The sequence below is a fragment of the Alternaria rosae genome, assembly GCF_020736505.1.
Source record: "Alternaria rosae strain MPI-PUGE-AT-0040 chromosome Unknown BKA58scaffold_10, whole genome shotgun sequence".
NCBI lineage: Eukaryota > Fungi > Ascomycota > Dothideomycetes > Pleosporales > Pleosporaceae > Alternaria > Alternaria rosae.
Window position 1 is genome coordinate 1,030,330 of NW_025763579.1, and position 20,975 is coordinate 1,051,304.

Below are 20,975 nucleotides of genomic sequence, written 5' to 3' on the forward strand. Positions count from 1 at the left end.
TCGGATTACGAATGTATATGTAAGCAGTGCCTTCTCCCGATCTCTCACAGATGCTCCAGATCGTTTCCATTGCCCATAATCCAGAGATCGCCGATGTGGCCGGCTGGAATCCATGCATAAGAGCGAGGTTGCCTAACGCAGACGGACCGGATGGGTGTACCAAGGTCGGTGCATTTGACCGAACCGCTGTATGAAAGGAGACATGCTCCGAGTAGGCTTACAAAATCCAGATTCTGCCACAATCAACGGCGAAATAGATTTTGCTGGATTGGGTAAGTTGATATTCTGGCAATCGAGATTTGAGTCGAGATTTGAATAGTGATCAGGTAGGCGTAGGGGAAACAAGAGAAAATGCAGATTTGGACGGTGCAATGTGGGGACCATGAGATGTACATTTTGTAGATCATCTATGGGAGGCAGTCTGGTATCCAATTACCCCTCTGCATATGCTGGAAGTATACCACCGTTGGGTTATGCCAGTTGTAGATGAACATGGTAACTTCAGGCACACCATCCCGAGAGGCTGTGCACACAGCGTGTGCTGAACTGTATTCAGGACAAGTCGAACGAGAATCGGTTCGGAGGGTCCTATCTCGTATTCGACGTTTTTATGTATGGTGTTGCGCGGGTCACGTCTGGTCGTCTGGTGCGCTGTGACGAGTCGGCCATATACATCCCCACTGCGCATTTTTTCTGTCTTCTTCAATCCACCCTCCGCCTAACACTTCTGTCACCATCAGCACCCATGCCCCCAACAACATCCTGCACTAACTCCCTCAACTGCGCCTGCACCTCCTCAGAATCGTAGTCTTCTCGTGCTGCAAGCTCCTCAATGCGCCTCCGTATCTCGGGATCCGGCGCATCGACAGCATCTTCTTCCATGGTGCCCACATTGACCTTGACACCATCGGGCAGGGGAGGCGGCGGGTGAACACCCTCAGTCTCTATGACGCCCGGTGCAGCTGGTTCGTCGCCGGTGCGTAGACTCTTGAGGTACTGGTAAACTTCATGTGTCTCGCCCTCCTCTTCGCCAATCTTTTCCTCTGCTGTCTGGCCCTCTTGGTTTTGTATCTTTGTGTCTGCGCCTAGTTCCTCAACAAGGCATTTTGCTACTTCGGTCTTTTCGGTCGCGAAGAGGGGTGTTTCACCGTCTTCGTCGGTGATGTTGACGTCGGCATTGTATTTTTGGACCAGGTCGCGCAGCACGGCAAGTTGGTTGTAGGAGGCTGCGGCATGGACTAGCGAGTAGCCGTGGGCATCGCGGGCAGAGGCTAGGTGTGGATGCTGCTCGAGCGAGGAGAGGATGGACTGCGGGCGCGTGTCGATGAGGTTGAGGAGGAGATCGATGGTTGGTGCTGGAAGCGCCATGGTGGGCTGCGCGTGAGGCTGGTCGGAAGTGCCGGGCGTCTGTTTCGGTACCCTCGGTATTCTGGGCGTGTTGGACGATCGCGGGTGCTGCGCATTCGAGTACGCGCAATTCTGTCTGCAAATCTAAAAATGACGTGGTGGGCGGAGATGCGGAGACTTTCCCTGTGGCGCTCCTCATCGCGCGGCTAGCTGCCATCCCGGCCCCAGATCGACTAACATCTTGACTTTCATCATCATGCATCTGCGAAATACATGCCAAACTCTATTCAACCCTATCAATATTGCACATCTTTAATGTTTACGTGAACTTGTCTACGGACCGCGCGAATGAACAGCTGGTGCAAGCCCTCGGACACCGAAGTCAGGCCGGCGCAATAAGGAAATGTCACTGTTTGGGGCGCTCTGGGCGCCAGCTGAGACATCCGGACGATCAAGACCAACAACGCCCATCACACACAGCCTCAAACCGTCAGCCTGGGCCTTGGCCATGCTCGCGTGCCCCTTCACACTTTTGCCCTCCGCTTCCGTGCCTGCCTCGTAATCTTTACATGTCCTAGTTGTTCTTTCTTCTTCTGTTTGGTAGACGCCATACACGTCAACACCGACCGCAGCATACCGTATACCGTATCTTCGTAATACTGTCACACAGCGCCTCCCGACGCTAGACTTTCGCCTTTGTCTTGGCCTTCTCTAGCCGCCTTAATGCGCTTGTCCCTTTGATCCATTGTCTGGACTTGACTTGCATTCTTCTCTTCTCTGTCTGTCGCCATTAGACACCCACTCTCGCAAACATGAGAACCATCAAAGGCGTCGGCGTGCCATCGGTTCGCCTCGTCCTCTCCTATATCTTCGACTGGATCGTCATCATCGCCATTGCAGCCATTGCCGGCGGCTGGGAGTATGTCGAGCCCTTCCGACGACCCTTCTCGCCAGTCGACCTCTCGATATCGTACCCGTACCAGACCAGCGAAATGATACCGACATGGCTCCTCGTAGTCGTCTCACTCATTGCGCCCGCCGCCATCGTCATGATCGTATGTCTTGTTTGGGTCCCTGGACCAACTGCCGAACGCGGGACACCCAAGTCGCTCATTTGGAGGAGGAAACTTTGGGAATGGAACACCGGTTGGATGGGCCTTGCGCTTTCGCTCGCGACTACATTCCTCATCACACAGGGCATGAAGAACCTCTTCGGAAAGCCGCGACCTGATCTTTTGTCAAGATGTAACCCAGACCTGGAACGCATTCGGGAATTCGCTGTCAATCCTGTTGTTGAAGAGGTCTTCAACCCAGCCTGGGTCCTCGTCACCTCAGGAATCTGCCAGAACACCGATCAGGACATCCTTAAAGACGGATTCAAGTCCTTCCCCAGCGGCCATTCCAGCTGTAAGCATCTCCCCACTCCCTCTACAAACCACCTACTAACCCATCCCACAGTCTCCTGGGCCGGCCTCCTCTACCTAACCCTCTTCCTCGCCTCCAAATTCTCCGTCGCAATCCCTTTCCTCCCCCACCGCCCCTTCTCCACAAACCCCGCCCACACCTCTGCCGTCTCCCCCTCCAACCTCAAGAAACAAGCCACCCTCCCCATCCACAAACAAGACTCGTCCCTCTCGTCCCCAACTTCGTACAACGACGACGCCGTAGTACCCATCCGCTACCAAAACGCCGCTCCACCTGTTTACACCCTGGTCCTCATCTTGGTCCCCATCTGCGCCGCTATCTACATAACAAGCACCCGCTTTACCGATTTCCGCCATTTCGGGTTCGACATGTTGTTCGGTACGCTGATTGGCGTGACGTGTGCGTGGTTCTCGTTCCGCTGGTATCATCTCCCCATTACACGGGGTGCGGGATGGGCCTGGGGACCTAGGAGCTATGATCGCGCCTGGGGCATTGGTGTCGGCAGGGGAAGTTATGTTGGTACAGAGGGCTGGAGCAGGAACGGAGCCAGTGAGACTGCGCTTAGGAGACGCGCAGATGCCCAGGGCACTGCGAACGGGCATAGTGTGGATGAGAGTGAACTGGGTGTGCTGAATCGTAATGGCGCGCCGCATGCTGGGAATCCACCGAGCTCAATGCACTCGAGGGGAGGTACTGCGCAGGAGGTTTGATCTTTGTTTCTTTTAATACCACATAATGGATTGGGAAGCATGGCGTTTGGTGGAATGCGTGTCTTATAGCGTAGACAGATGGGAAAAGGGTAGTCATCAGAGATGGTGTATACCAGGTTGGCTACTTTGCACATATTTGAGTGTACACTCAAAGAATTGAGAACTTTATGTCATTGCTCTAGAGATTGCTATAGTGATGAAATGCCTGTTCACTATGGTGCATTACCCGAACTGCAAGGGAGAGCCGTGCCGCCACGTGCTTGGGCTGACACCTTGTGTGGATCGAATTGCAAAGGAGATGGAATCGCACGAATAGACAACCAATCAAGTCGAAAAACGGGAATGGAGACGCAGGCTGATTGCATGAGATACTGTACCTACCAATAAGAGATGAAAGTAAAGGTCGCTTGGGGTGTTGTCGCTTTGGGCTATCATGTCATGTCAAATCAACTGTACTTTTGTATGCTGCTACGTATACCTCTCCACCCATTGGCAGTTGAATACCCTCTGCTCCACTGTCTTGTTGAAAAGACGAGCTGCCTCACCTTCTTCTCCCCTGCTATCCATGCGCGTATGGATGGAGACACAATGTGCTCTCGTGTGCTTCGGCGTAGCACTGCGGAGAGCACATTCGTCGCATACCATCCTGTTGTATCGGGTCGACCACCGTAGAAACTCATCATCTACAAGCCCTTCTTTCCCTTGGCCCTCTCTTCCTCGCGCTTCTGGTAGATCATACCAGTGAACGGGTCCTCCCACCTGCACGCAATCGAGTATGCGGTGTGGACGATTGCGGTAAGGAAGATACCAGCTGGCTTTCCGTACCAGATAGCTGTGGCCAAGAAGGACATGGCCGAGCCGTGGTACATGGGCGAGCTGGAGACGTTGAAGGGGAAGGTTGTTACGGGTTCGTCCATGAGGATGCCGAAGTAGTCTCCGAGGTAGGTTCCGGTGACACCTAGGGCCCACATGGAGGTCAGGACAAGGGTGTTTCCCATGGCGAAGAGAGGGATGGCGGAGTACTTGATGGCGGGAGAGAGGAGGGTTGGATGCGTGGGTTGATCGGCGAGGGCTTCATTGTAACTGTGAACAAGCTGTCAGTATCGTGACTGGCTCGAGTAGAGGTCCATGTCTGAAGACAATGGTAGTCTTTTACATACAGGTAGTCTCGGAAGATTCCCAGCGAGAAGATGGTTACGGCGAGCGCGTAGCATCCAAGTCGAGGATTACCACCGAAGAGCTTTGTGATAACTTTATTGTGGTACTCTGACCTTTGTCAGCCTTCTTTGATCCCATCGTCTGCTCTACGACACCCAGCAGCCTCCCGAGGTTCGGCTATAGCCGCAAAAAGCAACGATGAGGTTATGTACCTTGTTGCGCAGCGATGCTGAAGCTCTGTTAGTGACTATAAAAGAGGATGAGTGATTTCACTTACTTCCAGAATGTAGGGTTGAACACGATACTCGCCGCAGACACTGCCACATGTTAGCTGTCGCATCCGTGGCTGCGGGGATCTGGATGTTGGCACTTACCCCACAGACTGGGCTTGCTGAAGTCAATGTACGAAGTCATGGTGGCGCAAGAGTTTCGAAAAGCTACAGGTCACAAAACCGCGAAAGTAGTCAGTGTAGAAAAAGCGTGAGTTCCAACATGCGAAAGCTGTGGGGGATGCCTAGGTGTTGACAGCTTGCCCGGCAGATGAACATGTGGAGCTATGACGTCTCGGTAATCCGCATGTTTAGCACTCGCGGAAAGAGCGCCTCACGCATTATCGGCGAACGTCAATGTGTTCATGTACGATTGTTTTGTTTTAACTTTTATTGATGAAACTACGCAGTTCTGACCTTTGTCACAATGCGTTCAGTTTCTGCAGCCCTTACTGCGGGGTATACCATGTCTCTTAATGATGAGAAATCCAAAGAACGCCCTGTATAACCGTGTATTTCCGACCAGACTTCATATGCCCAGCAGACTCGCTCTTTATCCATCACAGCTAGAATCCTTCGAAATGCTACACGATGGCATCGTGACCAATGGCCCCTGATGATCTCAATGTCTACAAACCATTGTCCGCGCACGTGAAAGGTCCACCAAAACCGTCGGCCTTGTAACCGTCAATAATGGATTGGACAGTTGCGTATGTACCCGCAGTCAAAAACAACAGGCCGATGAGACAAAGTGCGATGTTGAAGAAGAACCCGAGATATCCCCTGAGACCGCGAGTCTTCCAGAAGTCTACTCCGTGCGCCTCTCTGCGAAGACGGAAGTACGCTACGCCCCAGAAAATGAACCCGAAGAACGAGTCGAACAACGAGCTCATAAGCGAGAGCAGGTCGGAGAAGAATGGAATGACCTCGGCGATGATGAAGGCGAAAACCCAAAGTACCGCGAGGATTGCGATCCATGTGAGCCATCCGGCAACGGTGTGGCCAGTCCTGTGTCGGGACTGGGAACCGTAGATGCGGAACAGAACAAAGCGGGCCGTTACGGAAGCATACAAAACACCAAGGAAGATGATTGTGGGTACCATGAACGTAAAGGACACCTTCTTGTAGACTTCGTTGGATATGGAGCCGAAGGCCGGGGATGTCATGTAGTTGGTACCGGTATAACCGTACACAACGCCTCCGACAAGACTGAAGACGAGGACCTCGCAAATGGTGACCGCCCAGAGCGCCTTCGGGAAGTCCTTGGGTTCCTTCATCTCGGCGATGAAACTGGGGAGGGTGATTTGGCCAATAAAGGTATAGCTAATGTTCATGAAAGCACTCATGCCCATAACGAAAGTGGTTCCAGCCGGAGGTACAGCGTAGACCTTGAGCGGATCCGCAGGGTCATAGCCTGCGGGCTTTCCGTCAACACCGGAGAATGCTGCCGCGAGGATGACGGAAATGAAAGTGAAGCCTGCGGAGGCAGTCGCCAGCGTAGCGAGGGTGCTAAACGTCCGCGGAAGAGAAGCCGCAAACGAAATAATGGCGGTGATCGCCGCGAAGGCGATTGTGCAAGCACCATGTCCGGTGATGGTGTTCCACCATTTGGCTCCGACGAGACAGTGCAGACCCATGATGAAAACGTCTGGAGAAAATCAGTACTAGGTCGCTGCATATTAAAAGGGATGGTCGCTTACTGTTCAGGACGAACATGACTGCTGTGGCGTAGAAGGCCCATTTCTTGTTCCAGAAGAGCATCTGACCAATGTCACAGACATCGCGAATCTGGGGGTGGCGCATGCAGAATTCCCTGTGTCGTGTAAGTATGGCGTTTACGAATGGGATGTGGAGTGCGCGTACCAGGTGGTCAGGGACGTGTACAGGACAAGACCGGCGATGACGAAAGTCAAGATCAAGCCTGGAACGAGACCAAGGATCGAGTAGGACCAGGGAAAAGACATGATAGCCAGGCAAATGTACTCGGAGAACAACAGAGCCGCGGTCTTTGGCCAGCTGCAAGTACGGTACTTGATAGCATTGTTGGCTTCCAGTTCGATCTGCCTGCCGATGGTGATACTAGCGTCAGAGTCGGCGTCGGTGGACGTAGGTAGAATTCCTCCTTGGGCTTCGGCGTCGTAACTCTTCTCTTTCTCGAAGGCGACTTTTTCATTACTGCTTTGGCTGTTGTTGTCGGCGGGCGAGGCCTTGCCGCCGAAGAGAGACTTCAACGCCATTTCACGCAACGGATACACCTCTTGTAAGGAGTGTAGTAGGAAGAACGACGGTTAGCCGCTTCTGGGAGCATTAATTGCGTGTATAAAATCCGGGAAGGGTAGTGTCGGAGTGGGTTGAGTAAACGATGGAAGAGCGGCAGGAAGATCGTTAAATATACGCGGGGGCAAGGTGATAGCGGGTGCAGGGAGTTGAGCAGTGGAGGAGCGTAAGCTAGGGTGCCGGGATGGCTAGTCCAAAACTTGCGGGGGCAGAGGAGAGTTCGGTGAAGGCGAACAGGGAAGGCGTAAGAGTGGGGACTGCTTTTGCCTGGTGGCGCCTACCGAGTTTGAACGCGCCTATGAAGACTCGCACAAATACCAGCCGTTTGCCGCGCTATGACCGCTGCACTCTCATCTTTTCCCGCTCTCACGCTATGAAATCTCAGTGAAATCCTCTGCCCTGGCGCCGCGAGTGCCGCTTCGTGTGCTTTGATTGCGTTAGTTGATTAGTACCGGGCGAGCGTGACGTCCGACGCATCGCTACCGCTTCAACGGCATAGATCTGCCGTTTCACTGTCGCGCACGTGGAGAGTCTGGCCATACCAGGTCGTTTGTCGAAGACTCATTACGTCAATCGTCAAGTCCTCGAGATAACCACACCGGTGGCGCTGTTGCGCTGCCGCATTCCTGCGTATCTATCACACCCTCTCCAGGTCGGCACACCGTTGTACTGGCTCAAAAGTCAGGTCTCCAGGCTTGACATCACTGTGGCGCCCGCTAAGCTCCATTGCTAAGCTCAATTCCACCACCGGTAAGCTTGGCTTGGCTTGCTTAGCTTACGCCATAACGCGGGCGAAATACCACCTCCAAGCCTCGCCAATGCCAGCACCCAGCATTCGATCCTTCCGTTTTTGCTTATCTCGACTGGCCACACAAACGCGGTGTCGCGTGCAAAATATGGGACTCCCTCGGAAGTTCTGTCCGTCTAATCGGATTCAAGTCCATGTCGCCAGGGTAACGGCAAGAACCACAGTGTCGGCCATGTCGTAGGGGTAATTGTCCTGCAGGGTACGGATCCGCTATCTAGACAGCCCTTAGACGCAACTCCCGACCATCGTACTCCGAATTAGCCGTACTGCAGACTCGCGCATCTAGATGCAACGTTTGCCCGACGACTGGCAGTCCGGCCAAGCAGCGAAAGCGAAGGCGCACGCAAGATTGCGTGATCGTCCATATTACTGTCCTGGGCGCTGCGTGGCTTATGCGCATTGCTGATCATTGACTTGGCAGTTGTAGAGAAATCCTGTCTCGTGCACGTTCACAATCGCGAGCGCTACAGATGTAGACTGGGAGGTTGCACCCGGGTGAGATAAGGGAGCGACATCGTACAACTCCCAAATCCAGTGAAGCTGTGAATACTGATCCGTGTATCGCTTCCACAAGAGGTGCTCGAGTCCGTATAGCAACAACCACCCGATTGACGAGGCAACAACAGCTTACTCCACGGAATGCGGCAACCAATTACCTCTATTCACAGGATAGTCTGCTGCATTGTCGCACGTCTGGTCGAGAGCTCCTATTACGGGACGGGGACCCAATGATCAAGCTGGGAATATATGGATCATACCGTCCATGGCCGGAAAGATAGGACACTGATACATGCAACACCGTTTCCTGCAACATATCGGCCCGTCAAATACTGAAAGTTGCCCAAAGTAACCCGAACACTTAAGCAGAAAACCGTTAACGGCTGATTCCGTAGTGACCTATTAGGCAGACTTTAATGACGCGTGGCGCCGGTAAAACGCAACTAGCACGTGTTTCTCAAGATAGTCGTTGGAGCCGTTAGGCGTAGTCGTGGATAGGGTATGGACTAGATACATGGAAAGTTGGCGGAGGTGGACTATGGATAGCCACTACGCGGTCTCAGACCAAGAAACAAGGTGTACGGAAAAATGAACACGTATTTCTGACGAGTCCTAGTACACGACTGTGTACAACGGCCTGATATCCGTCTGTCCAATATTTTCTAGCGAATACCTCGTATCACTCATACCATCTCTTGCACCCTTCTACCACACCCCAGAAAATCAGACGCCCGCTAATACGCCACAAAAGACCACTCTTTCCGTTCCGACACGTTCCCACATCCACACCTACATCTACATCTACAATTCTCTCAAATCAGACTATCCCCTCCACTACCCCAATTCATCTGTTGCTGGTTTTGCTGCTGCTGCTGTTGTTGTTGCTGTTGTTGTTGTTGCTGATTCTGTGTCTGCGCCCTCAAACTCGCCATACTATTCATGCCCATACCACCCCCTGCACTCGCCGTGCGATTCCCCATCGGCGGGGGCGCAATACTAAAAGACCCCGTACCCGCTGGCTTAGCCGGCGGAGGCGCAATGCTAAACGAAGAATACGGGGATTGCGTGCGTGACTGTAAGGGCGGTGGAGCTATAGAAGGGAAACTGGACAAAGAATTGGTTGCCGTGTTTGTGTTGTTGCCCCAGGTGTTTGAAGATGACATTGTGGTGCTGCCGCTTGCCTTGCTCCAGTCGATGCTTGAACTTTGTGTGGGGTTTGTGTAGGAGGGTGTTGTAGTTGTGGGGGATATCATGTTGTTCATGCTCATGGCTGGTCGGATTTGCTGTTGTTGCGTGAATGATGAGCTACCGATGCCTGGGTTTGCCGCACTAAGAGCGGGGAACGAAGAGTTGAGCGTGTTTAGTGTGTTGTCTGGAGTGATGGCCCTGCCCTGTGGTTTCGGGGCACCGAGATTCGTGTTTGGTGGTGGTGAGACGGGAGGCGTGGACCACGAAAAGGTCGGGGCGGGAGATGCATTGTTGGATCTGGTTCGGTTGGTGGATGGGCGCGAGGGGAGGATGGTGGAGGATGCAGCTGATGCGGAGGCGTTCGCCCATGGGTCTCCACCCAGCATGTCTGTGCCACCCGATGACCCTTGCTGTCCTCCACGTACAAGCGCTTCGAAATCTGTGTCTCCGTTCCCGTTGCTAGTATCGAAGCCGTTGGTCGCCGATGGACCGCCAAAGGACATGAACTCGTTGCGTGTAGTTGCTGTGGACCCGTTTGCGCCGAGCTCTTGCAGCTTGCGTGTCTGTTCATTTTCGACACGTGCGGACGTCGTCTTAATGAGGTTCATATACGCTTGGAATTGCTGCAGATTGAGCAGCGGTCCTAAACTGAACGACCACAAGATCGGAAGTACATCCATAGCGAGGAAGTCACTGTCAACTTGATTGCTGATAGCTTTGAAGACATCCAATGCAGCCATCTGTCAATGCGTTAGCGTGTTGTCTATAGCTTGTCTGTTTGTAGTGACATACCATAACAGCAGGCTCCTTCGTCTTGATGGCACGCAGTAGCGGCACAATCTTCTCCTGGATGGTGTACTTGTCGAGGATAGAAACGTTCGAGCTCTTGGCCTTGGGTGCTGCCACCACTCCAGTAAGACCATCTCCTTGAAAGTCGTCCTGTTGTTCGTTTCCTCCACCACAAAGTGTCTTGAATGCCTCTAGACCGCGGATCTTGATACCCATACTACTGGTCTTTGCAAAGATGCTGGCAATCACAGGGAACAACTCGTTCTTGACAGTCGAAAAGTCTAGTATCGGCAAGACAATAGGCAGCGTGCGTAGAGCTGCATCGACTAACGAATGAGTAGGCGATTCGAGCGCATGGTTGATAATCGGAAGGATGTCGTCTTTAAACTCTTTGCCGCTCGAATTATCAGCAGCGATCTGCATGTTCTCAAGAAGCACCATGAGGCCAGCTTCTTTCAGGCTGTCCCTCTCCTGAGCTGGGGCTTTCGGGTTCGTAGCCGTGGCACTCAAGAAAGTCTCTCGCAGCTTGGGTATCACCTTCTCGGTAAATGCTCGCTTGCCAGATGGAAGCATAGTAATGATCTTGAAGACGTTTTGAAGTATCAGAGTAAGAAGCTCCCGATCCTTCATCTCCTCAAGTAGAGCAGGCAGTATCTTCTTGTCAAGTACAGACTTGGGAAACTGGTTCAAGATACGCGGCAGACCACGCATGAACTGTGACTTCTCATTGGGTGTCTTCCCAGGGAGTCCATCAAGAAAGCGGATTGTGGATACAAGGATGTTGTCGAAATATTGTGCTTGTTGAAACTCCCGTGCATCCATGCGCGACGCCGGCCGCCGTGTTATCAAGCGATCTAGGACGCCGTTGACGACATCTCGCGGTAATGGCTGTGAAGACATGAAGTTATTCGTCTTACTGGGAACCGAGGAAGACGAAGAAAATGCCCGCTTATAGGAGGAGGAACTACCATTGAAGTCCAACGGGCTCTTGTGCGGCGAGTTGTACAGTGCAATGATGAGCATACCCAGACTGAACATGTCTGCCGCAGGAGTTATGTTGTTGTCCATGACAAAGTCGGGCGAAGAGTAGTCTATATTCAGCTGAACGTGTCGAGGCAGGCGGGCGTCGTAATTGAGGACTTCCGAGAGCGAGATGGGCGTTACGGAAGTAGGTTTGGTGGAGTTTTCTGGAGGTGTTGAGAAACCCAGACCTGAGATTTTCCAATCAGACTGTCACGGTGATCAGCAAAGTGTTCGTAAAGATTGAGTGGCATTGTGGCTACCTACTTTAGCGTTGATGAAGATGGCTTCTGGGGTCAAATTCGCATGCACCAGTCCAGCGCTCTCGTGCAAAAACTCCAAGCCCTTTGCGATCTGTAACAGCCCTTTCTGTATCTCGAGCTCGTCGATTTCGAGCTCGCGTCTTCGCTTCTGGCCATCGGCTTCTTCGATAACGTATCGGCTGCGGCGTCCACCAACACCGCCCGCCTTCTCCTGCTCGTCTTTTTCTTGCAACAGTCCAGCGAGCGATGCGGTGACGGGCTCTGTCGCGAACATGAGGCCACCACCACGGGTTTCCTCGACTGGCTCAGCCAGCTCCAATACACTTGGGTGCCGTAACCGAGCTAGGGAACTGGCCTCTTTCTTGAGTCTCTCCACGACCTCCTCATGCGCCCGCTTGAGTCCTGAAGCCGCTGAGCGTCCGCCGAAGCCTGCGCCAGCTGGTGGCTCCAATGACTTCTTCTCGAACACAAAGACAGATGCCGCCTTCCCCGTCGACTTCTTCTTCGCGTCGTATATCTTCCATGGCCCTGAATACGACGTGGGTTGGGGGCTGAGGGTGTAGTTGCTCGAGATGTTGGAAGTGAAGGACTTTAGGGCGTTGGAAAACATGGTGCGGGTGGTCTATTCGCGCGCGCGGCGATACTGTGGGAGTCGAGCGAGGGCGTCATGGACTGTGATGTTTGGTATGGGCAGTGTTGGTATGCGCGTGAGATCTGAGACAGACAGCTGGAACCGCCGAGAGGATCAAGACATTCGGGTCGCTCTTTCCGCAAAATGTCTTGGGATAATCACCCAGGAGTCGCGCAATGTCTAGACTCGTCGGTATGATGCCGGAGACCCAAAAGTCAATTGATAGACAAAGCCAAGTGTTAGTTCCCCCACGCGAGCTGTGGAGAAAGGATGCCAGGGCCGCCTCTAGTCTCCCGCCTTGCATGACGTGAGCGCACGCAGCACACCTGGGCAGTGTGAATGCAGCAACGGCCAAGATACCAAGCACGCGAATAACCTCAGATATCCGCTCTGAAGATGATTCAGATGTCAATTGCGCCCTGTGATTGCCTATTTGGTGGCTGGTGCAGTGCGCGATCGGAGGTGACTGTCGCAACTGTGTCGCGAGGTCCGATATCTCCAGGCTGCGGTCAGCTTCGGTCTTGTAGCCCAAAATAATTAATACTCTGGAATCCACCACCTGCACCAACTCTCCTCCGCCCCACCCTCTCCGCCTGCATTGCATCCCTCACAATGCTTCCGCAGCGGTCTTCACGATTGCTCTCTTGCCTGTCGCGTGGCGCTTTCCGTTCGCCTGTAGCACCGCTCAGCGCGTCGCTGCGATGTCGGACCCAGCGACCCTACAGCATTCATGCTGACAAGTCTGTTGGCGAGAAGATACAGGATATCGACCCGACCAAGCTCTCGATAACCAAGACGACGACGCCAAAAGATCTGCTGCCGCATGAAGAACTTGTCTTTGGCCGCAACTTCTCTGGTAACAGCTCCAATGGCACCAAAGTTCATATCTAACACATATTAAAGATCACATGCTCTCGCTCGAGTGGACAGCAACAGAAGGATGGCTGCCAGCACGCATTACCCCCTACCAGAACCTCAGTCTCGACCCCGCGACGTGTGTCTTCCACTATGCATTCGAGTGCTTCGAGGGCATGAAGGCCTACAAAGACAAGAGCGGCAACATCAGGCTGTTCAGGCCGGACAAGAACATGGCTAGGCTGAACAAGTCATCAGCACGAATTGCATTGCCCACATTCGACCCTGATGCCTTGATCGAGCTCATCGGCAAGTTTGTGAAGGAGGATGAGCGTTTCGTTCCCGAGTACGTTCAGTCTGAATCCACTGTTTAGCTAGAACATACTCTAACCACACCAGTGCGCGAGGCTACTCTCTCTACCTCCGCCCAACGATGATCGGCACACAGCGCACCCTCGGCGTCGGCCCTCCCGCGTCTGCACTACTCTACGTGATCGCTTCTCCCGTCGGCCCATACTACCCAACCGGATTCAAGGCTATCTCGCTCGAGGCTACAGACTACGCCGTGCGCGCATGGCCTGGAGGTGTTGGAGACAAGAAGCTTGGTGCCAACTACGCACCTTGCATCGTTCCGCAGATGCAGGCTGCAAGCCGCGGATTCCACCAGAACCTGTGGCTGTTTGGTGAGGAGGAGTTCATCACAGAGGTCGGCACCATGAACCTGTTTGCAGCTATCAAGAACAAGGAGACAGGAAAGCCAGAATTGCTCACTGCGCCTCTTGACGGAACTATTCTTGAGGGAGTAACACGAGACTCAATCCTCGAGCTTGCGCGGGAACGACTGGTGCCCAAGGGCTGGACCGTATCGGAGCGCAAGTTCACCATGAAGGAGGTGGCCGATGCTGCTAACGAGGGACGCATGATGGAGATCTTCGGTGCAGGTACTGCTGCCATTGTCGCTCCGGTGCGCAAGATCAGCTGGAAGGGACAGCTTGTTGACTGTGGGCTCGAAGACCACGTCGAGGCCGGCCCGGTTGCACAGCAGATGAAGGATTGGATGGAGGCGATTCAGTACGGCGACGAGGACCACGCGTGGAGGTATGAGCTTCCCCGTCACTATGCAGATCATTCGCTAACATGACAACAGTTACAAGGTGATATAAGCAAGTAGTTGATATAAATGTGACGTGCTAAGCGTGCATATTTACGCAATAGACTGTATATACATGAGACGTAGTCGCAGCTTGAGAAAAGATATGTCGCACCTGGCGCATTGACATTGGCGACGGTGATGGCACGGTGACTTCGCAATGGTGGGGTAGAGGATGCGGACGCAGAGCGTGCCTGACTACGCCCTCCTTAGATGACGTTCCTGCTAGTCTCTCTAGCTCCCAGCCTCTCGTTACACCGCCGACGCTCCAGAGCCTAAACACCCCGTCAATTGCCCGCCCAGAGCTGCGCCGCCGCTCGTCAATTCCACCACCACGCGCCCCGACGACACGCCCACGAATTCTCACGATGCTGGCCGGCGCACTCTGCCGCTTGGCAGCCGACGCCCCCAGGGCCTCCCCACACGACATGCCGCAGCTCGCCCGCACCCTCCGCCGCACCCTCCTCGCCCGCAATGCCGCCCAGGCCCCGCATGCGCGCGCCCTCTCACGCGCCTTCGTCTCTGCCCTCCAGAATCGCCGGTCCTATGCTACAACTACGCGCGCCACCAAGCCCACGGCGACAGTGAAGAAGGCAGTCAGGACAGCCGCCGCTAAGAAGCCTGCGCCCAAGAAGACGGCCGCAACAGCAAAGAAGGCGGCTCCCAAGAAGAAGCCCGCGGCAAAGGCTGCGCCTAAGAAGAAGGCAAAGAAACCCACCACGAAGAAGCCCGCGCCCAAGAAGCGTGTCAAGAAGGTCTTGACACCCGAAGAACAACAAAAGGTCAAGCTCCGAGAGCTACGCGCCAAGGCACTCAGGGAACCCGTAACCCGCAGCGCATTGTCTGCTCTCAATGCCTACATAGCTGACAAACTGGCTGGTGTTCCGGGTACTAAGACTGGGCAACTTCCGGCTGCTATGGCTGAGTGGAAAAAGCTGACCCCCGCTGAGCATGAGGTAAGCCCTGTCCGCCTCACAGTGCAATGACACTATACTAACTGTCTGAAGCACTACAACCACCTCGCAATCGAGAAGAACGCCGCCAGAAAGGCCGAGTACGAGGCATGGATCAAGACCTACACTCCCGACCAGATACGCATTGCAAACAACGCACGTGCCCAGTTACGGAGGATCTATGCGAGTGAAAAGAAGAAGACTCCTGCCCATACTGCCAAGCTTGTCGACGACCGTCATGTGAAGGTGCCGCCATCCTCCTTCGGCGCATTTGTCAGAGATAGGTTTGCGACCGGAGAATTAAAGGGCATTAACCCGCCTGAGGCTATGAAACTCATCTCCGAGGAGTGGAAGTCTTTGGGCGCTGCCGAGAAGAAGGTATGCATAACGAACACGTCATTGACACAGGCTCTAACAGATCTATAGAAATACACAGACGACTATCTTGTTCAGAAGAACGCTGCTGCATCCGCATAATACGTCTAGCGGCAATCGCTTGTAGCGCCTGCTTCTCCATTACCCCTCTACTCAGAGCCGCATCGATTTCTTTTGTCAGTCATGATTTGGGCCTCCATGATACCGTGTATGTTCAATCTGGATATTGGACCTTACCTGGTGTTCTGGTTGAAGACGGTGGTGTCAAGGTTGGAAATGGTAAGATTCCTGTAACGGAGACATGTCCATGTAGTTTCTCAGAGCACTGTAATGCTTCTTCTGTGATTGTGGTTTATTCTAATGCAATCGCAAGTATTGAGAGTTGGTGTAGTTGCACAGGAAGTAACATTGCGCACCAATCATCTAGCGTGCTTTCCTTATCTCTACCACCTCCAGCCAAGCCTGGCAATCATCCCATCCCACAACATTTACCCCCAGGGTTTGCGAGTAGATCTATTTCCGCGGCAGATAAGCGTGCGTACGGGATATGCTTGACTGCGTCATTGGACAAGCCACATGGGAGCTTTCGATATGTACCTTAGTTATCCGCATCATGCTGTCTTCTATTTACTCTCGTTGATACTTCGTTCAAATCTATAGCCATGGCTTCTGATGAAGAAAACGGACACGAACGTACCCCTCTCCTCCGCCAAACCCGACTATCCCATCTCCAACATGAACAAGACGAAGAAGCATCCTCAATCATCGCATCCACCGTGACGAAAGAAGAACAGCAATTAGCAGAAAGTCCAGTCGGAGAACGATTACCGTATAACGATTACACGACAATCGACTGGCTACACGATTTGGTACTAACATCTCTCGTCAATTCCAACCACACTCTGTAAGTCTGCTAATACGCAAACCCAGGTCAAGGACTCATACCGCTACCGCACCCTCCATTCCCACCCCGGTCTGCGCTTCAAACTGCTCACCCTCCTCGACGCTTCCTCGGGCTGGCTCGCTGTCGTCGTAATCGGCGCACTGACGGCATGTATCGCTTTCCTTGTCGATGTCGCAGTGGTGACTGTTTCGGACTGGAAAATCGGGTATTGCTCTGGCCGTTTCTTGCGGAATAGGGATAATTGCTGTGTCGCCGCTGAGAAGAGTTCGTTGATAAGATTGTTGACAAAAGAAGGGGTGGAAGAATGTGCAGATTGGAAAGTCTGGAGCAATGATTACAAGAGCAGTTTTGCAATTTACGTGGCCATGGCAGTGGCCTTTGGAGTCATAAGTTCGAGCTTAACCATGTTGACTCGGTCTACCCTCCCATCCACCTCATCCTCCCAATCCACAAAGAACGCAAGCAACGGCCACACCACCTCGTCCTCTTCTACCTCTCCCGCCTCCGACGCACCCACCCCAACTCCAGCGGGCAAAGTAATGTATCTAGCCTCCGGATCCGGCATCCCGGAGATAAAAACTATCCTCTCCGGCTTCTCGATCCCCTCCTTCCTCTCCCTGCCCGTCTTGATCGTAAAATCTCTCGGCGCAATTTTCGCCGTATCCTCATCCCTTTGTCTCGGAAAAGAAGGTCCCTTCGTCCACGTATCCACCTGCGTCGGCCACCTAGTCGGGCGTCTAATCCCCAAATACGCGTCCAATGGCCGTAAGATGCGGGAGCTGCTCAGCGCGGCATGTTCGGCTGGTTTGTCAGTGGCATTTGGCGCGCCGATTGGAGGCGTGTTATTTAGTTACGAGGAGATCAGTACGTATTTCCCGAGAAAAGTGCTGTGGAGGGCTTTTCTGTGTAGTCTCACTGCGGCGATGGTGTTGAAGGAACTCAATCCGACGGGGACGGGGAAATTGGTGCTTTTTGAATCAAGGTTCGGGGATGAGTATCAGGTTATTCATTACTTTGTTTTCGTGCTGCTGGGTGTAGCGGGCGGTATCTTCGGAGGTCTATTTTGCAAGTTCAATTTCCTTTGGTCGAAGTGGTTTAGGGCTTTTGGCGTTATCAAGAAATATCCTGTGCTGGAGGTTGCGCTTGTGGTACTTGCCACGGCGTTGATTCAGTATCCTAATCCGTTGACGCGCGAGCCGGGGGATGTCATTATCAAGAATTTGCTGGTAGATTGTGGGGATGATGGATCTCGCTGGTCTTGGGTTTGTCGGAATGAGAGGGCTGCTATGGAAGAGGGAACGACGAATTGGGAGTATGTTGGTTGGTTGACGTATGGGACGTTGGCTAAACTCGTTCTTACTACTATCACGTTTGGTATCAAGGTCCCGTCTGGCGTCATCATTCCTGCCCTGGATGCGGGTGCTTTCTTTGGGAGGCTGGTTGGTCAGGCTATCGGTTCGATCAGTCCGGGTATCTTCGCCATGGTGGGCGCTGCTGCATTTCTGGCAGGTGTGTCTCGGATGACCATCTCCCTTGCTGTTATAGTAAGTCCCTTCATCTCCACTTTCTTTCAGTGTTCATCGTCGACTAACACCCACCTAGATGTTCGAACTCACAGGCCAGCTCTCTTACACCGTCCCGTCCATGCTCGCCATCCTAACCGCAAAATGGGTAGCCGACGCGATCTCCTCGGAAGGCGTCTACGACCTCGCTCAATCCCTCCTTTCCCATCCTTTCCTCGACCCAGATACCGCTCTATCCATCGTCCGCCGCCACAAAGCCTGCGTTGCGGTCCTCATCCCGCCTCAGCGCACCATGGCTGACATCACCGTCCACGTACCCACAAGCAATAAAGTAACATTGAGTTTGCTGAAAGAAAAGCTCGATGCGTTGAGAGAACGGGGTCTCATGGACGCGGGCCTTGTTCTAGTACAGAAGAATCATGGTGGCATCGAAGTGCTGCAGGGCTATATATCGCAGTCGGAGCTTGAATTTGGATTGACGAAACTCGTTCCTGGTGTGCTTGCGTCGACGCAGGAAGAAGATGTTCAGGTTAGGTTGTTGGGTCAGGAGATTGATGAGCCGACGAGTCCGATGAGCTTGGAGATGGATTTGACGCCATTTGTGGATCGGACGCCATTGAGCATCTGTGCGAAAGCACCTCTGGAATATGCTGTCGAGATGTTCTCCAAGTTGGGTTTGAGATATCTTATGGTGACAAAGGAGGGTACAGGACAACTGGTGGGTGTGATAATCAAGAAACGGCTCGTAGGCTACCTTGAACACCTGAGGGAACATGGCGAAGGAGATTAGTATGACGTGATCAGTATGCGCAGAATACAACGTTTAGTGGACAATATTTGATTATAGCATCTTTTCGCTAACAAGAAGCTGAGACGCCTGCCATGTCTGTCTAGTCACTTTCGCAACATGTCTGATCACAGCCAGGTCGCTCAAAGTACGAATCGAATTACAACGCTCGTGTCCACACGTGAAATATTCCAACAACCAAGTCCAGCGGGACGTCAGCCATGACCAGCTTACTCCTCAGCCTCGAGAGGAGCCTCCTCGTCGTACTCGTCCTCACCCTCGGAGACGGAAGCCTCCTGGTATTGCTGGTACTCGGAGACCAAGTCGTTCATGTTGGACTCAGCCTCAGTGAACTCCATCTCGTCCATACCCTCACCAGTGTACCAATGCAAGAAAGCCTTGCGCCTGAACATGGCAGTGAACTGGTCACCGACACGCTTGAACAGCTCCTGGATGGAGGTCGAGTTACCGACGAAGGTGGAGGACATCTTGAGGCCGCGGGGAGGGATGGAGCAGAGCGCGGTCTGGACGTTGTTGGGGATCCACTCAACGAAGTAGGAGGAGTTCTTGTTCTGGACGTTGCGCATCTGGTCCTCAACCTCCTTCATGGAGACCTTACCACGGAAGTAGGCAGAGCAGGTCAGGTAGCGACCGTTGCGGAAGTCGGACGCAGCCATCATGTTCTTGGGGTCGAACATTTGCTGGGTGAGCTCGGGAACGGTGACGGCGCGGAAGGAGTGGGCGCCGCGGCTGGTGAGGGGAGCGAATCCGACCATGAAGAAGTGGAGACGGGGGAAAGGAACCATGTTGACGGCCAACTTCCTCAGGTCAGAGTTGAGCTGACCAGGGAAACGCAGGCAGGTGGTGACACCGGACATGACGGCGGAGACGAGGTGGTTCAGGTCGCCGTATGAGGGGTTGTTCAGCTTGAGGGTGCGCATGCAGATGTCGTAGAGAGCCTCGTTGTCAATGCAGAAGGTCTCGTCGGAGTTCTCAACCAGTTGGTGGATGGAGAGTGTGGCGTTGTATGGCTCGACAACGGTGTCGGAGACCTTGGGGGAAGGCACGACGGAGTAGGTGGCCATCATGCGGTCGGGGAACTCCTCACGGATCTTGGAGATGAGGAGCGTACCCATACCGGCACCAGTACCACCTCCGAGGGAGTGGGTGATCTGGAAACCCTGGAGGCAGTCGCAGCCCTCGGCCTCGCGGCGCACGACATCGAGGACCTGGTCGACGAGCTCGGCACCCTCGGTGTAATGACCCTTTGCCCAGTTGTTACCAGCACCAGACTGGCCGAAGACGAAGTTGTCGGGGCGGAACAGCTGGCCGAAGGGTCCAGCGCGGACGGCGTCCATGGTACCGGGCTCGAGGTCAACGAGCACGGCACGGGGCACGAACTTGTTGTTGGACGCCTGCTACGGATCAGTATTGGTCTTTTATCTGCCAAAAGCGTAATCGGGGGACGCACTTCGTTGAAGTAGACGTTCATGCGCTCGAGCTGGAGGTCCGAGGTGCCGTTGTAGACACCGGAGCCGTCGAGGCCATGCTCGCCGGAGATGGTCTGCCAGAAGGCGGCACCGATTTGGTTACCCTATGGAATGTTAGCTGTCGTCTGTACACAGAGGAGCGATATCAAAACTTACGCATTGACCGGTCTGAAGGTGGACCTGTTGCAGAGAAACGTCGTTAGCTGTTGTTCTTTGTGTTGTCCCTGAATCTCGGCGCGGGGCAGCGACGCGCCACCACTAGGCGGCAATCCGGGTGATACGTACAATCTCACGCATGTTGGCGGTTGGGGGCGAGGAATATGGGAGTTAGAGAGGTGAAGATGCGAGGAGCTGGGTTATGGCTGGTCGCTGGTGGTGGTGCTGGTGTGGAGAGCAGGAGGAGCAGAAGCGGTGAGTGCGTTAAAGATCTCTGTGGGTCGTCTGCACGGGCCGTCGGCGCTAGAGCTATTTACTAACAACGCGCCAAAGCTGGTGCCTGCCGGCTGAAGGGGCTAGTCATGAACATGTACAGCTGCACTAGCAAGACATGAGTTG

General features: G+C 53.6%; 9 protein-coding genes across 9 annotated transcripts; 4 read left to right on the forward strand and 5 right to left on the reverse strand.

Moving 5' to 3' along the window:
• Positions 1-470: 470 nt before the first annotated feature.
• BKA58DRAFT_44035 (uncharacterized protein) lies at positions 471-1,764 on the reverse strand. Its single transcript, XM_046173742.1, has one exon. It carries the CDS (start codon positions 1,366-1,368, stop codon positions 703-705), a length of 666 nt encoding a protein of 221 aa, XP_046021422.1. The 5' UTR covers positions 1,369-1,764; the 3' UTR covers positions 471-702.
• Positions 1,765-3,677, forward strand: BKA58DRAFT_43955 (PAP2 domain-containing protein). The gene is made up of 2 exons (XM_046173696.1): positions 1,765-2,754; positions 2,806-3,677. The coding sequence occupies exons 1-2, from the start codon at positions 2,160-2,162 to the stop codon at positions 3,480-3,482; spliced, it is 1,272 nt and encodes a 423-aa protein (XP_046021423.1). The 5' UTR covers positions 1,765-2,159; the 3' UTR covers positions 3,483-3,677.
• A 488-nt stretch (positions 3,678-4,165) lies between these two features.
• Positions 4,166-5,054, reverse strand: BKA58DRAFT_323029 (phospholipid methyltransferase-domain-containing protein; the record flags this gene model as incomplete). The annotated part of the gene is made up of 4 exons (XM_046167892.1): positions 4,166-4,565; positions 4,643-4,753; positions 4,918-4,957; positions 5,015-5,054. The coding sequence occupies 4 exons, from the start codon at positions 5,052-5,054 to the stop codon at positions 4,166-4,168; spliced, it is 591 nt and encodes a 196-aa protein (XP_046021424.1).
• Positions 5,055-5,538: 484 nt separating this feature from the next.
• Positions 5,539-7,146, reverse strand: BKA58DRAFT_324009 (transmembrane amino acid transporter protein-domain-containing protein; the record flags this gene model as incomplete). Its single annotated transcript, XM_046167938.1, has 3 exons — positions 5,539-6,557; positions 6,610-6,722; positions 6,773-7,146. 3 exons carry the CDS (start codon positions 7,144-7,146, stop codon positions 5,539-5,541), a joined length of 1,506 nt encoding a protein of 501 aa, XP_046021425.1.
• A 1,703-nt stretch (positions 7,147-8,849) lies between these two features.
• Positions 8,850-12,460, reverse strand: BKA58DRAFT_43935 (protein kinase domain-containing protein ppk32). Its single transcript, XM_046173681.1, has 3 exons — positions 11,757-12,460; positions 10,473-11,699; positions 8,850-10,420 (listed from the first exon to the last, which is right to left on the reverse strand). Exons 1-3 carry the CDS (start codon positions 12,360-12,362, stop codon positions 9,305-9,307), a joined length of 2,949 nt encoding a protein of 982 aa, XP_046021426.1. The 5' UTR covers positions 12,363-12,460; the 3' UTR covers positions 8,850-9,304.
• A 426-nt stretch (positions 12,461-12,886) lies between these two features.
• BKA58DRAFT_44279 (aminotransferase) lies at positions 12,887-14,579 on the forward strand. Its single transcript, XM_046173931.1, has 4 exons — positions 12,887-13,239; positions 13,287-13,584; positions 13,638-14,336; positions 14,386-14,579. The coding sequence occupies exons 1-4, from the start codon at positions 12,996-12,998 to the stop codon at positions 14,399-14,401; spliced, it is 1,257 nt and encodes a 418-aa protein (XP_046021427.1). The 5' UTR covers positions 12,887-12,995; the 3' UTR covers positions 14,402-14,579.
• On the forward strand, positions 14,577-16,098 carry BKA58DRAFT_44301 (uncharacterized protein). Its single transcript, XM_046173949.1, has 3 exons — positions 14,577-15,344; positions 15,396-15,719; positions 15,768-16,098. Exons 1-3 carry the CDS (start codon positions 14,757-14,759, stop codon positions 15,816-15,818), a joined length of 963 nt encoding a protein of 320 aa, XP_046021428.1. The 5' UTR covers positions 14,577-14,756; the 3' UTR covers positions 15,819-16,098.
• On the forward strand, positions 16,099-19,047 carry BKA58DRAFT_44281 (chloride channel). Its single transcript, XM_046173934.1, has 3 exons — positions 16,099-16,585; positions 16,647-18,164; positions 18,223-19,047. Exons 1-3 carry the CDS (start codon positions 16,379-16,381, stop codon positions 18,931-18,933), a joined length of 2,436 nt encoding a protein of 811 aa, XP_046021429.1. The 5' UTR covers positions 16,099-16,378; the 3' UTR covers positions 18,934-19,047.
• On the reverse strand, positions 18,988-20,905 carry BKA58DRAFT_392604 (Tubulin/FtsZ, GTPase domain-containing protein). The gene is made up of 4 exons (XM_046171018.1): positions 20,706-20,905; positions 20,577-20,600; positions 20,402-20,524; positions 18,988-20,345 (listed from the first exon to the last, which is right to left on the reverse strand). Exons 1-4 carry the CDS (start codon positions 20,715-20,717, stop codon positions 19,161-19,163), a joined length of 1,344 nt encoding a protein of 447 aa, XP_046021430.1. The 5' UTR covers positions 20,718-20,905; the 3' UTR covers positions 18,988-19,160.
• Between the last annotated feature and the right edge of the window lie 70 nt (positions 20,906-20,975).

Bases quoted from the DNA above. Each gene is read 5' to 3' on its own strand.
- BKA58DRAFT_392604 (XM_046171018.1), bottom strand. The intron at 20,525-20,576 runs GTAAGTTTTGAT...AACATTCCATAG, and splicing joins ACCTTCAGACCGGTCAATGC to GGTAACCAAATCGGTGCCGC. The intron at 20,346-20,401 runs GTGCGTCCCCCG...GATCCGTAGCAG, and splicing joins TGAACGTCTACTTCAACGAA to GCGTCCAACAACAAGTTCGT.
- BKA58DRAFT_44281 (XM_046173934.1), top strand. From the start codon at position 16,379: ATGGCTTCTGATGAAGAAAACGGACACGAACGTACCCCTCTCCTCCGC. The intron at 16,586-16,646 runs GTACTAACATCT...ACGCAAACCCAG, and splicing joins TCGACTGGCTACACGATTTG to GTCAAGGACTCATACCGCTA. The intron at 18,165-18,222 runs GTAAGTCCCTTC...ACACCCACCTAG, and splicing joins CCATCTCCCTTGCTGTTATA to ATGTTCGAACTCACAGGCCA.
- BKA58DRAFT_44279 (XM_046173931.1), top strand. From the start codon at position 12,996: ATGCTTCCGCAGCGGTCTTCACGATTGCTCTCTTGCCTGTCGCGTGGC. The intron at 13,240-13,286 runs GTAACAGCTCCA...CACATATTAAAG, and splicing joins CTTTGGCCGCAACTTCTCTG to ATCACATGCTCTCGCTCGAG. The intron at 13,585-13,637 runs GTACGTTCAGTC...TAACCACACCAG, and splicing joins GATGAGCGTTTCGTTCCCGA to TGCGCGAGGCTACTCTCTCT.
- BKA58DRAFT_43955 (XM_046173696.1), top strand. From the start codon at position 2,160: ATGAGAACCATCAAAGGCGTCGGCGTGCCATCGGTTCGCCTCGTCCTC. The intron at 2,755-2,805 runs GTAAGCATCTCC...CCCATCCCACAG, and splicing joins CCCCAGCGGCCATTCCAGCT to TCTCCTGGGCCGGCCTCCTC.
- BKA58DRAFT_44035 (XM_046173742.1), bottom strand. From the start codon at position 1,368: ATGGCGCTTCCAGCACCAACCATCGATCTCCTCCTCAACCTCATCGAC.
- BKA58DRAFT_44301 (XM_046173949.1), top strand. From the start codon at position 14,757: ATGCTGGCCGGCGCACTCTGCCGCTTGGCAGCCGACGCCCCCAGGGCC. The intron at 15,345-15,395 runs GTAAGCCCTGTC...AACTGTCTGAAG, and splicing joins TGACCCCCGCTGAGCATGAG to CACTACAACCACCTCGCAAT. The intron at 15,720-15,767 runs GTATGCATAACG...ACAGATCTATAG, and splicing joins TGGGCGCTGCCGAGAAGAAG to AAATACACAGACGACTATCT.
- BKA58DRAFT_43935 (XM_046173681.1), bottom strand. From the start codon at position 12,362: ATGTTTTCCAACGCCCTAAAGTCCTTCACTTCCAACATCTCGAGCAAC. The intron at 11,700-11,756 runs GTAGGTAGCCAC...TCACCGTGACAG, and splicing joins CCATCTTCATCAACGCTAAA to TCTGATTGGAAAATCTCAGG. The intron at 10,421-10,472 runs GTATGTCACTAC...ACGCATTGACAG, and splicing joins CGAAGGAGCCTGCTGTTATG to ATGGCTGCATTGGATGTCTT.